The 18,269-nt window shown below is 46.0% G+C and overlaps 1 protein-coding gene across 1 annotated transcript; it reads left to right on the top strand.

The window, feature by feature from the left end:
• Positions 1 to 7,252: 7,252 nt before the first annotated feature.
• LOC123452298 (ubiquitin carboxyl-terminal hydrolase 8-like) lies at positions 7,253 to 15,472 on the top strand. Its single transcript, XM_045128941.1, has 13 exons — positions 7,253 to 7,536; positions 7,636 to 7,875; positions 9,142 to 9,277; positions 9,439 to 9,498; positions 9,576 to 9,668; positions 10,515 to 10,826; positions 10,914 to 11,054; positions 12,324 to 12,494; positions 13,050 to 13,307; positions 13,402 to 13,547; positions 13,721 to 14,278; positions 14,417 to 14,690; positions 14,824 to 15,472. Exons 1-13 carry the CDS (start codon positions 7,421 to 7,423, stop codon positions 15,025 to 15,027), a joined length of 2,709 nt encoding a protein of 902 aa, XP_044984876.1. The 5' UTR covers positions 7,253 to 7,420; the 3' UTR covers positions 15,028 to 15,472.
• Positions 15,473 to 18,269: the final 2,797 nt, after the last annotated feature.

Genomic DNA, 18,269 nt, shown 5'->3' with positions numbered 1-18,269 from the left:
CCCAACGAATCTATCCTTTTTCTTTCTGTTTTGTGTTTTCCACACTTTCATAATTCTGTTATGATTGTGTTTTTTTGTTTCTTTTTGCGTTTGTGCAAAGGAAAACCGTTATGATTAGTCTTGGGGATGATCATTTGGTCATGCTGGAAATGAAAAGAAACTTTCTTCTCACAAAAAGAATTTGCATTTTTTTCTGTAAGAGATTTTGAGTTGATTCTTTTTGCTGCTGATTGCTACGCAAATCCTTAAGACTGTCATAATTTTTCAGAATTTTTGAAGTACCAGAAGTACACGAAGTATACAGATTGCTACAGAGTGGTCTGCTGTTAACAGATTCTGTTTTTGTTGAGCTGGTTGCTTATTTTGATGAAACTATGGATAGTATCGGGGGGTATTAGCCATGGAAGATTGAAAATATAGTAACCCAACATCAACATAAGTAGAATTTAAGTTTTCTACAATACCTAAGGAAGTGGTGGTTTGCTTTCTTATACTAATGTTATCACGAGTTTCTGTTTAAGTTTCGTGTTGTGAAGTTTTCAAGTTTTGGGTGAAGTTCTTATGGACAAAGAGATAAAGAGTGGCAAGAGCTCAAGCTTGGGGATGCCGAAGGCACCCCAAGTTGATTCAAGGATGTCGTAAAAGCCTAAGCTTGGGGATGCCCCGGGAAGGCATCCCCTCTTTCGTCTTCAATCCATCGGTAACGTTACTTGGGGCTATATTTTTATTAACCACATGTTATGTGTTTTGCTTGGAGCGTCTTGTATCGTAGGAGTCTTTTATTTTTGTTGTGTCACAATCTTCCTTACTGCACACCTGGATATAGAGACATGCACTCACCGTGATTTTGTCGAGCTTCACTTATATCCTTTGGTTAGACAATTCAGCTCATATATGCTTCACTTATATCTTTTGAGCTAGTTGATTTTGCTCTATGTGATTCACTTATATCTTTTAGAGCACGGAAGCGTGTGGCTTGGTAGTTGATCTATGCTATGAAAGTAGACTCAAAAGGGGTAGTTATCCAAAGGGATATGAAAACTTCCACCTTCATGTGCATTGAGTAGTTAGAGAAGTTTGATTCATCTCAATTAGTTTTGAGTTGTGATTGTGGTAATATTGAAGTTATACTTGTAAGGTGTTGTGGATCTAGAAATACTTGTGTTGAAGTTAGTGATTCCCGTAGCATGCACGTATGGTGAACCGCTATGTGATGAAGTCCGAGCATGATTAGTCTATTGATTGTCATCATTTGTGTGGCGGTCGGGATCACGCGATGGTTTATACCTACCAACCCTTCCCCTAGGAGTATGCGTTGAATGCTTTGTTTCGATTACTACTAAAACTTTTGCAACAAGTATATGAGTTCTTCATGACTAATGTTGAGTCCATGGTTTAGGTGCACTTTCACCTTCCACCATCACTATCTTCTTTAGTGCCGTGCAACTTTCGCCGGTGCACAAAACCCACCATATAGCCTCCCTCAAAACAGCCACCATACCTACCTATTATGGCTTTTTCAAAGCCATTCCGAGATATATTGACATACAACTACCACCATGACATGTGCCACCACTCCTACATTTTCATTGCATGATCGTAAGATAGCTAGCATGATGTTTCCATTAATGTCTATGCCATGCTAGATCATTGTCACGGTACACTATCGAAGGCATTCCATATAGAGTCATCATTGCTCTAAGTTTTGAGTTGTAAGTGTGATGATCATCATTGATGGAGCATTGTCCCATGTGAGGAAATAAAAGAGGCCAGCGAAGCCCATTTACAAAAAGAGGCCAAAGATGCCCACCAAAATAAAAAATATATAAAAAAGAGAGCCAAAGAGAACCCACCAAAAAATGAGAGAAAAAGAGAGAAGGGACAGTGCTACTATCTTTCCACACTTGTGTTTATTAAGCACCATGATGTTCATGATTGAGAGTCTCTCGTTTTGTCACCACCATATAGCTAGTGGGAAATTTTCATTATATAACTTGGCTTGTATATTCCAATGATAGGCTTCCTCAAATTTGCCTTAGGTCTTCGTGAGCAAGCAAGTTGGATGCACACCCACTAGTTTTCTTTAAGAGCTTTCACGAGGAGCTCCGGAATGGTCCGGAGGTAAAGATTGATATATAGGAAGTCCTGTTTTGGTCACCGAAAAAATTTCGGGCTCATTGGTAGTGTACGGGGAGTGCCGGGAGGGGTGCCGGGGACCATCGGGAGGGGTGTCACGCCCCAAGGGGTCTCAAGGGCTATGGGAAGAGATAAATCAGCCCCTAGTGGGCTGGAATAAGTTCCCACTAAGGCCCATAAGGTTTGAGAAGGAAAAAACACAAGGTGGAAAGAGTTTCCAAGTGGGAAGGTGGAATCCTACTCCAAGTAGGATTGGAGTAGGACTCCTCCACCTCCAATTTCGGCCAAACCTTGAGGGTTTGAGGCAGCCTCCTCCCCTCCCTCCCTCCCTCCTATATATACTAGAGGTATTGAGGGTTTTTAAGACACAACTTTGTCACGTGCTGCTCGACCCTATAACACGCAGTTTTTCCTCTAGATCATATTTCTGCGGAGCTTAGGCGAAGCCCTGCCGGAGTAGATCATCACCACCACCGGCACGCCGTCACGCTGTCGGAGAACTCTTCTACCTCTCCGCCCCCATTTGCTGGATCACGAAGGTGGAGATCGTCATCGAGCTGTACGTGTGCTGAACGCGGAGGTGCCGTCCGTTCGGCACTAGATCGGGAAGGATCGTGATGAAGTTCGCGGGACGCATCGTGATGAAGTTCGCGGGATGCATCGTGATGAAGTTCATGGGACGCATCGTGATGAAGTTCGCGGGACGGATCATGATGAGATAGTACGACTACGGCGATCTGAATCGCGAAAACGTTCCACTACATCAACCGCGTTATATACGCTTCCGATTAGCGATCTACAAGGGTACGTAGATCCAATCTCCCTCTCGTAGATGATCATCACCATGATAGGTCTACGTATGCGTAGGAAATTTTTGGTTTCTCATGCAACGTTCTCCAACAAGCAGGCCATCGAGTAGCTCAGCCGCCGTCCCTCTGACTCGTGGGAGCCGCCCGTCGTCGACCCGATCTGTCTACCATCCGCCAGATCCATGGCAGCCTCCCCGGAGCCCATGCCTTGGTCGTCACCGTTCCCTGCGTCGAGCTGCTGCCGCCGCCCCGCGTTAACCGCATCGCTAGCCTGTACATCTGTTTGCTATCAGGTCTTGTTTGTTTTTCTTCCTTGAACTAGGGAAGCGATGTATTCGGAGTGGACGCTGGGCACGGAACGGTTTCGTTTGGCAGAGTTTTCGTCCGCTGAGGCAAATTGCTAAACGTGATTGTTTTTGCCAGTTAGTATAATCTTAGTGGTTAGATCAAATTAAATGGTTTCAATCGTGAGGCTGTTATTGATCCCTGTTGTTATGTGTATATTAAGCTGGGTGTACTTAGTGATGAATATGTTGGCTTGTTTAATAGTAGTATAGATTTTGTAACTGATCTCTGGCCAAGCCGTTCATCTGGATGTACAACGGCCATAGAAAAGAAACAATCATATACACAGACATGTACGCGGGCCGCGTATCGTAAGCACGCCTCCTCTCGCGTTCCTCCGACCTAAGGCCAACTCCACCGCGCGACCCCAAACGGACGTCCGTTTTGTCAGGATTCTGTCCGCTTGGGTGGGAAGATGGGGTCGTGTCCGACCCTGTCCTCGGATGCGCTTGCAGCGCGCCCAGCGCGCGTCCGCATCTATTTGCCCTATCTTGTTCGCCTCCAAAAAGAACAACGATTCAGATGCCAGCGGCCAGTTCACGCCAGCGGCCCTAGTTCACGCCGGCAACATAGCCAGCGGCCTACAGGTCCTCATCGGCGACAAAGCCAGCGGCCGGCAACACAGTCAGCCTCCAAAATGAATAGTTTTCTTCGCCGGCAACACAACCAACCTCCAAAATGAATATGTTTATCACCGGCACACAACCAGCGGCCGAGTGGGCGGCACCCATGCTAGCCTCCGAAAAGAACAACCACCATGGTCGTAGTCAGCACGGTCGTCGGCCTCTTCATCGACAACGAACTGGGCGCGGCCATCCTGACTTTGGGTCTCGTCGGGATCGTAGGCAGGGACATGCCCATCGTTGTAGATCACGTCCTCCATGAACTGGTCGTAGGTGTCGTCGACCGGTGACATTGGTGTTGCCATTTCGTCGAACAGGATGTGGGGGGGGGGGGGGGCGACATGGTGCCCGTAAACGGCGGCCGTGCTTGCTTTCTTTGCATCTCGACGGACGCCCGACCGCCGCTGCTGGACCCAGGTGCGACGTTGAGGTCGATGCAGGCCGAAGGGCGTGGGGTGGAAGGCGCGATCACGCTCACGTCTGGCGACCCCGAGAAACGGGTGTGGGCGTTGTGCCTTGGCGGGGGGAAGCCGGGCGACACAGCCGTGGTCCGCGACGTCGGCGACTGGCAGTGCACAGACCGGGCGACCGACGAGCCTGTGCTCGCTGGGCTGACGGCCGCTGCAGAGAAATCGACCAGACGACAAATGCCAAGCATGAGGAGGGCGTGCGCTTTGTTGACGATGTCCTCCTTCTCCTCGACCTCGATCTTGCGTCGCGCGGCCTCCATCGCATCATGTTCGGCGGTGAACTTGCGCGCGGCGGCGTTGTCCTTCACGATCGCCCTCCGGTTCCTCCTCTTCGTTGATTCCGCGTCTAACTTGACGATCTCCTCCGGCGTGCACTTCGCCCGCGGCTTCCTTGGCGCCTTGGCCTTCTTCTTCTTACCATCCGCGCGTTGTCCGTTTCATCCCAAATCGACGCAAAGTTGGGTCAAGGATGAGTCAAAAACGGACACAAAACGGATCAACGTCCGTTTTCTCGCGCACTGGGCCGTCTGTTTTGTTCGTTTTGCCTCAAGCGGACACGCGCGGATAGGATGGGTCGTGCAAGCTACGGGGATGGTGAGAACGTGAAGAGCGACAGCTCCGGCCCAACCTCTTACCGCCACGTGGCGACCCCACCTTCTCCGCCCGTGGATAAACTCGTACACGCACGCAACGCACGGGATTGACCGATGCTGGACAGTCCGGGTACGCGACGCCACGTCTTCCGCGCCGGCGCCATCCCCCGCCCAATCACCTCCCGCCACGGCGGCATCCCCGCCCCGCAAGCCACGCCCTCCTCCCCCCGTCGCGGTCCCGTCCCCTTCCCCGCGTCGGTTCTCGCACGCGGTAGATTCGCTTCTGCCGCCGAGCGATCCCGAAGCGCTCGGAGGAATATCCGCCCGCGGATGCCGCGATCCCGCTCCACATGGACCGGCGACGGCGTCCGGTCCGGTCCGGTCTGATCCCTGCGCCCTCGCTCGAGCCTCGTTTCTATCGCCGGACGTGCACCAGCGATCTCGCGGCCGATGCAGCAGTAGTGTGCGTGCGCCTTGGCGTGTGATCCGTGTTCACGTCCGTTCCTCGACTCGAATTTCACGAGGGGAAATAGTCCACGGTCGTGTCCGACTTCTCATTGGTTGCTTCCACATACGCACTGCCCATGTTTTTTGGGCACATGGAAAATATGGAGCTAACTAAACGTTGGTAATGTAGCTGTTTCGTGGTTCCATGATTATAAATTTATAACCCTAGTGCACATTTCCAATTTAGTCGTGACCGTCACCGCTACCGTTCGACTTGGCTATGTGTCATGGTAGATGGTTGCGACGGTACGGTGAGCATGCGTTAGACTTCGCGTGGAAGTATACTGCACGACGACAATCGCATGGTAGCACGAGTGTCGTGTGATAGTGACATCTTTTTCAGACCCATGCATAGGAACACAAAAAGTGACACGCAAAAGCTACATTTTTCTGTCGGGAAGGCATAAATGAAGGTTGCTTTTTTTTAATCGAGACATGCAATCCCTTAACGGATCTAACATACTATAAGATAGTGTAAAAGCAAAGCGACGCACTACATCGCCTGGAAAAGCAAACACTTAGCATGCAAGATATGTATCCATTTTCCTTGCAAAGTGGTTGCCGGCTAGTCGACACGACATCTAAACCGTGTCGAGTGCCATTATCGCCAAGCAATGTTCTTCCTCCTACGCCATCTAAACCGTGTGGAGTCCGATCATCGCCGAACAATGCTCTTCCTCCTACGTCTTCTAAACCGTGTCGAGTGCCATTACCGTCGAGCAATGCTCTTCCTCCTACGCCGTCTAAACCATGTCGAGTGCATCAGAGATCTCACGGCCGATGCGGCAGTACGCCCTAGCGTGTGATCCGTGATCACTTTCGTTTCGTAGCTCGGATTTCACAAGGAAAAGTAGTCCATGATCGTGTCCAACTTCTAAGTTTCATTGTGAAAAAAAGGGTAGCCGTGCCTAATATTCTCATTGGTTGCTTCCACATACACACTGTCCATTTTTTGGGCACATGAAAAATATGGAGCTAACTAAACGTTGGTAATGTAGCTGTTCCGCGGTTCCATGATTATAAGTTCATAATCCTAGTGCTTATTCCCATTTTAGTCATGACCTCCTCCGCTACCGTTCGACTTTGTCTATGTGTCACAGTGGATGGCTACGTCGTTTGGGTGAGCACGCGTCAGACGTCGCGTGGAAGTATACTACACCACGACATTCACACGGTAGCACGAGTGTCGTGCGGTAGTGACATCTTTTTCAGTACCAGGCATAGCAACACCAAAAGTGACACGCAAAAGCTACATTTTTTTTTGTCGAGAAGGCATTAATGAAGATTGTTTTTTTTTTGTTGATACATAAAATACCTCGAGCGCATCTAACATATTATAAAAAAGTGTAAAAGCAAAACGACACACTACATCATGTGGAAACGCAAACGTTTAACGTGCAAGATATGTATCCGTTTTCCTTGCAAGGAGGTGGCCGGCTAGTCGACACGACATCTAAACCGTGTCGAGTGCCATTACCGTCGAGCAATGCTCTTCCACCTCCACCGTGAGTGTCATTACCGCCGAGCAATGCTCTTCCTCCTCCGCTGTTCCCGCCCCGGTCACCTCGGCCCTCGACAAACAATATTCCTTTTCGATAAAATTACCGAGATTCCAGATAATGTACATAGCAAAATCGGTACGAAAGGCTTTTGCCAAAAAAAAAAACTGGTAAGGAAGACAGCAGACGAGGCCGACGGGTGGGTCCGGCTCTAGAAAGCGCTACTACTCGCTGCGGCCGCGGCGCGGTCCGATTCGATCTCTGGCCAAGTGACTCATCGTCGTCCGCGTAAAGAGCAGCCTTCTCCTTCGGGGCATCGTCTTCTCCACCCCCCCCTCCCTCCTCGCCCCTCCGCTTCGATTCAATCCAAATCCAAATCCAAATCGACCTCCTCCCCGCCGCCCGCGTCGCCGCCGAACTCCCTCGGATCCCGCCCCAATGCCCTCCTCCCCGCTCGCCGCCGGCGACGCCCCGTCCACCTCCGGCCCCGCCTCCGCCTCCGCCTCCGCCGCGCCCGCCGATGACGACGACCGCGTCTTCCTCGTCCAGCACCGGTAAGCGCCCGCCCCGACGAACCCTAACCCTAGCCCCCCCGATCCGGGGCCTCCTGCGCGGGCGGCGTCTCTGACGGCATCGCCGCACGAGCAATGCAGGTGGTGGAGGGAGGCGCAGGAGGGCGCCGAGATCGACGCGAAAGGGGTGCCCTACGCGGCGGCGCCGTCGGGGCCTCCGTCCTACGGGATCCGCGGGGTGATCAGCATGCTCATGAGCGACAACGCCGCCTTCACCCTCCGCCGCGCCGACGACCTCCTCCAGCCCGACGCCTCCGCCAAGGCCGGGGCCAGGAGCTACGCGCTCGTCGCGGCCGACCTCTTCGGGAAGGCACGCACCTGGTGAGCACAAACGGCTCTGCCTCCTCTACTTGCTCGTTGGGACGGGACCGGATCATGGATTGGATGGATATATAGATGCATTTGTAATGCCTAGATTCTGATCATGCCATGCGCGGGTAATCACGAAAGGCGATGATGCATGGTATTAGTATTGGATGATTGAATCAAATCTGATGGTTGGTGCCCAGTGAAGCTCTAGGTATCATACGCATTGTGCCGTCGATTAATGCATATGTGGTTCGGTCAATAGTCATGTTTTAGAATCTGGATTGGAATCACCCTTGCCGTTGGGGCTGAAGGGAGTTAGAGAACCAAGCTTGTGCCCATTGTTTCTAAAATGGCACCGGTATTCTCAGGTGGGCTATATAGGGTAACTGTCCGTTACTCACTTGCATGCACGCCACTGAGCTGCCTGCTGGTAGAATGAATGCGCCTAGACGGATGGATTAATTCGTCGATATTGTTGTGTCCTCTTGTGCACCCTGTAGTTTGTTCTCCTCCTTATATCTATAAGGAATATTAGCTTTGTATAAGCATGCCTATAAAGTGTGCAATCGGACGTATTTGCGTTACATGAAAGGTTTATTAGTGACACGCTTACTAACGGTCAGTGATGGATTATTAATTACAATCATTTCAATTGTACATAGTATTCCTTTTTTATTAAATCAATGTGCAATCAAGCCGGAGAGTTCTTTGGCGTCAATTTTCCATGAAGGTTGTAATTGAAATTTGTCATACTGGCTCTGCTGAGGCTGCTACTGTTGATGCTCTGTCTCCAGCATGTCTAGAATAGTTTTGTAGGAGAAAGAAAAACATGATGCTCTACCGGAGAGTCTACTATAGGGCTTGTCGTTTCATCTCTAGTTTGTCTACCATAGCTGATAGCAACAAGAGGACATTTATTAGTTCATGCGAAGTTACAAACCCAAATTTGTTCGAGTCTTTAGTCTTTAGATGAAGCTTGGATGTAACCCACTTTAAACTATTCTGAGGGAAATGCGTTATGCCATGCAGCAAGTTCAGACCAAGAGATCTGGTATTGCATTTAGCCTGTTGCATTTATTCCTTGAGCTGGTGGATGTATGGGAATGAGATTACATAGAAGTAATATTTGAATGCGATGATGCACCTAAAAATTAGGCCTACCAAACGTTTAATGTAGGCACAGGTGGCTGGTTTAGCTATGCTCCAATTTTTGGCTTACCCTGATTGTTTAAATTATCTGCCTCATAACTTAATTGTTTTCTTGATTTTCTCACCTAGGCATTCTGATCCTCTCAAGTCTAATGGCAAAAGTTCATTGCTTACTGAAGAGGCATCCGTAAACATTTATCCTATAATGCTTAGAGTTTCCGTCACTCGAGGTACAAATGCACTAACGGTGAAGATCAGTAGAAAGGTATGTGTTATTTTCCACACTATCTGCTTCCCCTCCTTGTTTTGAAGAAAGGTTTCTCAGCAGTGTTGGTTTTGTAAAGGATCTATATGTTTTCATGCATGAATTTCACTTCGGATATTGAGAAAACGGTGATGTTCTAACTTTTACTTTTAACATATCAGGACAACTCAGCCGAGAACTTTAAAAAAGCAAACAAGATTCTGGCTTCGGAGTCTGAGCCGGTAATTTCTGTTTATTTTCACTTGAATGTGTAAAGTTTTGTGTTTCTTTTCTTTGATCACATGTCTATTATATTTAGGTTCACATATGGGATTTCTCTGGGCGAACAACCTTCATATTGATGAATGAATGGAACCGTATGCCCCAAGATCCTCGGTCTTCTGACCAGGAGGTCATTATCTTCTCGATCAATTTTGCCATTCTATTGCCTATGCTTAAGTCCTTGCATAAGATTGTTATAAATATAAATTAATTCTACACTTGTGTTGCTCAAAAATCTTCATCTCCTAGCTACATCTTAAGCCTTTTCTACCACATTACTATTATTTAGCCAAATTAATCCCAATTACTGTTATTTCCTCCTGCAACATTGTAATTTTATTTGAATGCGGAGCACTGGAACGTTATATTGCTTGTTTCTTGACTAAATATTCACTTTAGTGACTTGAATTTTCATGTGCACATGGGTAGTAAGTAACTAATAGTTGCGTTTAAGCGGGTTGGAATTGAAAGTATGCTTATAGCCCCCATCTTCTCCAAGCTTTTGAAATCTAACCCATCTCCTCAATGCTAGAGTGCTAACCTGTTTATTTGCAACTAAATTCGGCTGATGCCTGAAGTTCTAGTTATATCTGGCAAGTTATAAGCATGTTTAGCCATTGTATATTGGTTTTAGCAAGTTATAAGCATGTTAGCCATTGCATTACCGATCTGGATTGAGACGGTTTCCTCAAAATAGATGAGTTGGCTTCTGCTAGGTTAATCCAGACTCACCTGGCCTGACTAAACGAAGTATACACCAGGTTGTCCTTCCTAGTTACCTCCTCTGTCCCAAAATGTAAGATGTTTTTGACACTGTGAAAATACGTCTTCATCTTGAGACAGAGGGAGTATTTGATACTAAATCTAACAGCAGTCAAGTTCTGAAATAAGATCTTCAACGGCCTTTTATTCATATTTTTAGATGAGTAATGGAATGTAGTATATTGTGCTTATATGATTTTGTTCACATCTTCAGATGCCTCTAGAAATACAATTCTATGATATATCAGAACCTCCGGCTAATGGTGCCGCTGGGAGAAAAGACGAGTTATCATTGACCATGGGTAGCTCAGCTTTTAGCAACGGTGGCATCATGGACATGGATCTGGATTCATCAGGTGGAATCTGTAAGCAAGTTGGCTCTGGTTTAATAGGATTAGACAATCTTGGAAACACATGTTTCATGAACAGTGCAGTCCAGTGTTTGGCTCATACTTCAAAGCTGGTCGACTTTTTTCTTGGAGATTACCAGAAGGAGATAAACACCCATAACCCACTAGGAATGAAGGCATGTTGAAATTCTCTTTTACCATAAACACTTACATTTATTCTTATTTTTATTCCGTTGCTCATCTAGACAATGTTTCTTAAATAGGGGGAGCTTGCTTATTCATTTGGAGATCTGGTGAGGAAGTTGTGGGCTATTGACGGAACCTCATTTTCTCCTCGCCAGTTTAAGGCAAGACTTGCACGCTTTGCCCCCCAATTCAGTGGCTTTAACCAACATGATTCACAGGTTAGTAAATTTCTTGTTTTCTGGAAGACATGGATGTTTTTAGCATGGTTGGCAATGTGTTAAGCCACTTAATTCTACTTCCATTTTCACTTTCAGAATCAATTAGCCTAAGTCTACTGTGTTAATCCTGTTGATAATTTGCAATGCCAGAATCCCGTGAGTTTGTGGTCTAGTTTGGTTTGCATCCTCGCTATGTGGTGCCTGGCCTGGAGCCTCCCTGAGATCTGCCTGCTATTTGTTTGGTTGGAACCCCTAAAAATATAGAGCTAGCCTGGCCTGGATAGCTCAGGCAAATAGTTAGCCTGTTAGGCGTCAGATTCTATTTGCCTGAACCATGGCCAGTGGCTGCCTGGTGCTAATCAATCCATTTGCAGGTGGGTCGTGGGCTGATGCGTCAGTTATGTGTATACAACCTACCAGCCCGAGGCCATATTTCGAACAGGTGCTAGTCCAGGCTGCCTCACCAGGCTAGAAAACTCGAAATCCTAGGCCCAAGCCAGGCAACACTTCTGCCCAGGCATGCAGCCCGGGGCAGCAACCAAAATAGCCCTGTTTAGTTGCTTATATTTCTCCCGGGTGTTGGTTCTTTTCTTTGTATTTTTTCATGCTTCCCAGTCATGTAGTTGCTTATATTTAACAAGTTTTTTTTTTATCATTTATGCCATTAGTTGTGTCCCACTACTCAGTTTTGCCATTAGAAGTTACAACTGCCCAAAAATGCCATTAGAACCTAAAAAATTTCGTCATTCCATTAGATGTTTGCCCAAAAATGCCATTAGGCAGCGTTATTGTCAGGTCAAACCCGTTGACCATGTTATATCACAAAAATAACTCTAGACCCATATGTCAGTTCTCTCTATATCACAACGATAAGTGTGGGCCCCACTTGTCAAGAGTAAGCAAGCGAATAATTTTAGAGGAAAATAAGAATGCTATTACGATCAAGTGGGACCCACACTTTATTGTAGTGAGATAGAGGGAGAGCTGACATTGTTGGTCCATAGGTATATTGGTCATTAAAAAATTGCAAACGAGATTTGAGCTGACAGTAATGGTGTCTAGTGGCATTTTTGATCATGTGCCTAACGAAGCGATGCCATTTTTGAGCAGTTGAAATTACTAATGGCAAAGCAGATTAGTGGGACATAACCAGTGTCATAAATGATAAAAACCCTTTTAACGAACTCACATAGCATTTAGTATTTACCTGCATTGTTTTATGAGTGCCAATAGTTTGGTTGACAGATGACTTTCCTGTGCTATTTGTAGGAGCTTCTTGCTTTCTTATTGGATGGACTACATGAAGATTTGAATCGTGTCAAATGTAAACCCTATGCTGAAGCAAAGGATTCAGATGGTCGTCCTGATGAACAGGTTGCAGATGAGTACTGGGGCAACCATTTAGCCCGAAATGATTCCATTATTGTTGATACATGCCAGGTTAGTTTTATGCACATTCATTTTCTTGATTTTTGTAAGATATGCCATCTCATATCTCGTTTAAAGAAGTAGTCACTACTTTCAATCGAATCCTTTCTTTATCTTCTAGTATTTCCCGTGGACGAGTTCAGAAATTACTGGTTATCCGCTGTTAGATTCCTCCCATACTTATGGAAGCCATTTCCTAGCCCTTTTGATATTCGTTAGGGGTGTCGGTAAGGAGCTGGTTATCGGAAAGTCAAATCATCAACACCTAAACAGCTGTGATACCAGTGCCCAGGCAATTCTGTTGGACTACCTATTGCCCATACCGATCCACTTAATTGGCGGAAGGCAATGCATCTTTATACGTTATTCTGGCGGATACATCTATTGAATGAAATAGCAAGTAGAATCCCTTTCCAAATCCATGTAATTCGTGTGATCAAACTGGTATATCAATACACACTATTTGTGGGTGGACTGAATGTGGGTAATGGTTGATATTTTTATTCTGTCTGCTTTAACTCGTATGCTTTGTCAAACTTTTGATCATCTTTGGTGCTTCATTGACAGGGCCAATACAAGTCTACGTTAGTTTGCCCACTTTGCAAGAAAGTGTCCATAACGTTTGACCCGTTTATGTATTTATCTTTGCCCCTGCCTTCAACGACAATGAGAACAATGACCGTAACAGTCTTTAGTACTGACGGCTCTATTGGGCCATCTCCTTACACTGTGAGTATACCAAAATCTGGGGACTTTAAGACACTCATCAATGCGTTAAGCAATGCTTGTTCGCTTAGAGACGACGAACGCCTCCTGGTTGCTGAGGTATTACTCATTCCCGCGTATCATTCTTGTGCCAAAAGTTACTATATATCCCCTGCATGCTTCCTTAATATATTCTTATGATATTTACATGTAGGTTTACAATAGTTCTCTTATCCGCTACTTGGAGGATCCCTCTGATGACATCTCCTTGATCAGAGATGGAGATAAATTGGTTGCATATCGACTTCCGAAAGACAGTGAAGGTGCACCTGTGGTGGTGTTCAAAAGCGAACGTATGGAGTAAGTATAATCGCCTCTTCTGTTATGTTGTGCTGCCAAAGTTGGATCTCAGTTTTTCTGAAAGAAAAGAGAAGTTGGATATCAACACCTTCATCGTCTGTTATCTTTTGTTTTATCTGCTTAAGAAGGACAGATAGAGCCTTCTTATGACAAAATTTTCCTTTTATGTACAGGTCCTCCATCTCTAGTTTTGGTAGGAAGTCTTGGAAGAATTTTGGCACTCCTCTTGTGTCAAATCTCCCCGACACAATTGATGGGCGTACTATCTACAATCTTCTCCTAAAAGCTCTGACACCATTCCGAGTATCGAAAGATGATGCTTTGGACGCAGACCAAATAACTGGCAAAAGCAGCCCCGTGAATGAAACTTCAGACGTCGATATGAGCTCCGATGCTGCAGAATGCTCCAGCATGAACACTAATGCTGGTGAGGATGACATGATGACTGAAGGTGGCATGCTGTTTTCCTTGAATACTGAGAGGTTTCCGAACCAGCGTCTGAAGATAGAAATGGATCAAACTATTACACTTTCCAATTTGCAGAAGCGTTTGATTGTGTCTGTGAGTTGGCAGGATAATGGTCTCAAGCAATACAACCTTGATTCTTTGGATTCGCTTCCAGAGGTTTACAAGACCGTTCTATTTACAAGGAAACCACAGGAAACCTGTTCCCTGTATGCATGTCTTGAAGCATTTATAAAGGAGGAACCATTGGGCCCAGAAGACATGTGGTAATTATTTTTCATCGATATTGTCATGTATCACTGTTTTATAATCTCCCCCAAGAAGTAGAAAAACTGGTGGAGGAAAAACATAGAAGCATGCACAAAGTAAGGCTTATTCATGTTTATTTCGTTTTCTTTTCACAGGTATTGCCCAGGTTGTAAAGAACATCGACAAGCTTCTAAGAAACTAGACCTTTGGAGGTTACCGGAGATCCTCATAATACACCTAAAAAGATTTTCATACAGTCGGTACACAAAAAACAAGCTGGATACATATGTGGACTTCCCTATTCATGATCTTGACTTGTCGAGTTATATCCGTGACAGAAGCGGGCAGATGTCCAATCACTATCAACTGTATGCTGTCAGTAACCACTATGGGAGCATGGGAGGAGGTCACTACACCGCCTATGTTTATGTAAGTGTTCTTTTCCCTGCTGACCTGTTTGTTATTCTCTGCATGTGCTTAGCCTGCTAAGCAAATACCCCATATGTGTAACTCTGCATGTGTTGAGTCAGCTTCTCACACGAGTTACCTTTTCCTGTTGCAGAATGATGGGAAAAAGAAGTGGTATGATTTTGATGACCGTTGTGTATCAGGTCTTGAGAACGAGGATAGCATAAAGACATCGGCAGCTTATGTTCTTTTTTATAGGCGGGTACATGGTGATAGTAGCTTAGTAGATACAGAAACAACAACAATAGAGTCTACTGATTGTACAACATCAGATGTAGCGGCAGCGGGTGACTTGTGAGCCTGGACATTGTATAGCTGATTGGTTAATTGGGGCCTGGGGGGACAGTTGTGCTGCCAAGAAAGATCCAGGAGGACAAATGATGGCAGCGGCATCGACTGACATTTTGTTGTGCGGATGCAATGTAAAGGAGCCGAGGTGGAAGGGAAGCCGCGGCAGTGATTCTTTCCAACACCCTGACTTGAAGGCGGAGGAGAAGCTGATAACTCCAGACATAGACAGGCCGGCTGTTGGCTTGTATTGTGGTTACCATGTCGTGTGCGTTTGAATTGAAACCCATGATTTTCTTGGGTCGAGAAAGAAACGGGGGTAGATAATTTATCATATAATATACCGCTGCTGTTCCCTCGGTTGTTTCTGAAGATGCACTGTGAACTCGTGCTGCTAATATTTGGCTCGAGGAAGAATTTATATACAGCTGCAACCTGAGTACAGTTTTGTCGTCGTTGTTGGGAGTCGCCAGTAAATGTTGGCAGTTTTGCTTGTGCCAGAGTGCACGCACCTACGAATGGCACACGGTCTTTTCCTCGGAGGCATCAGCGCCTGGTCCTTCGCAAGCGACTGCGCACACGTTCACCTCCCATGGCGTCTAAGTTACATCTCGGGCAGCACTGCTCGCTCTCAGTCTCAGGGTGGCCGCTGCTCAGCATCGGCTAGGTCAACTCACGTCTCACGTGGCGGCTTGATGCAACACAGCGATCGATCGGCTCGCATACAGCGATCTTCAGCCTGTCCAGGACATGAACCCGATTTTCTATCATATTTTTTTTTCATAAAACTAGGTGCCCATCATAATTATCATTATCTCTCCCTATATAATACTCCCTCCGTTCCTAAATATAAGTCTTTCTAGGGATTCTACTAGAGGACTACATACAGATGTATATAGACATACTTTAGAGTGTAGATTTATTCATTTTGCTTCGTATATAGTTATCTAGTGAAATCTCTTAAAAGACTTATATTTAGGAACGGAGGGAGTAATAACAAAGCGAATACATACTGTTTCTGATCGTCCGTCGTGGTTTTTTTGTGAAAAAGTCCCCCGTTTCTGAACATTCAATCCACAGTCCCTGATTAAGTGGATATGTGGAAAAACGTTTTAAATTTGCAAGAAAGCTCTTGCATCTATAAATTTTCAGTCGCGATCCTTTCTTCTATCTAATCCACCAGAGACAGCGGGGCGACGACTGACATGGTGCAGGTAGCCGGCGGGGAGTAAGCGAAGGCGCGGCGCTCCCGCTCCTCTATATGTAAATGGTGCTGGTCACCGGCGGGGAGGAAGCGGAGGCGAGGCGCGCGGGGCTCCCGCTCCTCTCTGTGTGCGTCTGGCATGGATGGGCGGCGGCGAACATGGTGTTGGTCGTCGTCGGGGAGGAAGCGGAGGACGAGAATGCGAATGACGTGGGCGCTTGATCCGGTATGGGAGGACGCCCTTGCTTCACCCGTTTGCGTTTCCATTTCGCAGGTTGGATCAAGGGCATTAGGCAGGGGGATATTGTGATGAGGACATGACTACCTTTGATATTATCATAATCATTGCATATGCGTATTTATTTGAGGTCCGGAACAAAAATACTTCACCTGTTTTTATTTTATATCTAAATGCAGAATGATCGAACACTTGTATGAATCACGTGTGATGACAAGGGAAGAGGAAATGGTTGGATGTTATTCAAGAGGTCCTCTCATGTCAAAGGAAATAATTAGTTGTTGTTCAAGAAGTTCTCTCACGTCACTTTTAGCCCAAGAGAAGATAGAGTCCAAGTCTTTCACGTTCCGGACTCAGATTCGGACTACACACACATACCTGTACCAAAACGCCTTCAACTTTTCATCCGGACTTCGAATTGCGTGATTATTTTTGGGATGCAAAGTAGATTTTACTGGCTTTCAGACCTAATTGGAATCACCTTCAAATTCGTCCGGAGCGTGGAGATATCGACCAAACAAAATGACGTTGCACCAGAATCCGAGTCAAACAACAAGTCTAAAGGTGTTGCACCACCTCCACTTGGGCCCATAGGCCTTGTACGACCCAGGGTTAGTTTTAGGCTGCCTTGGGATGTCCTCCCACCTCCTTGGCCGCCACCCCTTGCTCCTATATAAGTAGATCAACCTAGTAGCTTTTTGCTTGGGATTTGTTTAGTTAAAAGTTAGCAATTGCAACTTCGTGTACTTCGTTTGTGTCCAACGACCAGACTAAGACCGCTTTCGGATCCCTACCCTTATCAATACTTCATCTATATTCGCAATATTCAGATTGCAATATCATATTCTTGCTGGTTCTTCGATTGTTTGCAGGAATAGACCTTCGTGGTCAGGTTGATCGTGCTCCGGCGTGGTCGATAACCTCTTGGAAATTGGTTTAGCGATTGCTAAGGCGCAACGTCGTGCATGTTTGTAGTCGGATCGTCAAAGTCGTCTCCACCAAATCGATAGTTACCTTCTCACCGAAAGATCGGGTCCCTCGCCTCTATCAGGTGGCCTTTATCAAGTGGTATCAGTTTTCAGGTTGCTCGGTGAAAATTTTCAGTTATCCTTAGATTAGATTTATGTTTCTTACCTAGTACCCCAGAAAAACCAGAAAAAATAGTTAGATCTAGTCATCCTTTGTCCAAGCCAGTCTGAGCCTTTGCAATTTTCTTTTTAGTGCTTGCATAGTTGAATTATCGGTTGCATCGTCGTGTCAAGTTGCTGGTCTTAGCGTCTAGTCTTTTAGAGTTTCGAGTTCTGTTCACATGTTGTCACGCCGTCGCCGCACCATCCTCATCGCTGCTGCCATATACCACCATCACGCCGCCGTCATCCCTTCCGTTGTCGCCCACCACCATCCATCAATATTCACCACGTGCTTCAATTGTTCATTGTTACTATCATACTTGAGGTCATTCGCATCTCTGCTTGATCTAATCTGCATCTTAATTGGTTGTTCGAGAGAAGACAAAAAAAGTGAGAGCAAAAAAAAGAGAGAAAAAAAAGTGAGAGAAAAATAGAGAGAAAAAAAGAAAAAAGTGAGAGAAAAAAAAGAGAGAATAGATTTTTTTTTACAAATTTCGGATCTATTTAGAGTCAATCCCGTATGTGAATTCACATTGAAAAACTCTTTTATGCACTGTTCAGTAAAACAGATGTATCTTCCTCATACGATGTCTGTTTTGGCTCCGCGAGTACTCAAATTCGAGCTATCGATGAGCCGCATATGAATAATTGATCAAGCTTGTTCATTATTGTTACCTCCA

The sequence above is a fragment of the Hordeum vulgare genome, chromosome 5H (assembly GCF_904849725.1).
Source record: "Hordeum vulgare subsp. vulgare chromosome 5H, MorexV3_pseudomolecules_assembly, whole genome shotgun sequence".
Taxonomy (NCBI): Eukaryota; Viridiplantae; Streptophyta; class Magnoliopsida; order Poales; family Poaceae; genus Hordeum; species Hordeum vulgare.
The sequence above is the reverse complement of the archived record's forward strand: the minus strand, read 5'-3'. Positions and strand labels throughout refer to the sequence as shown.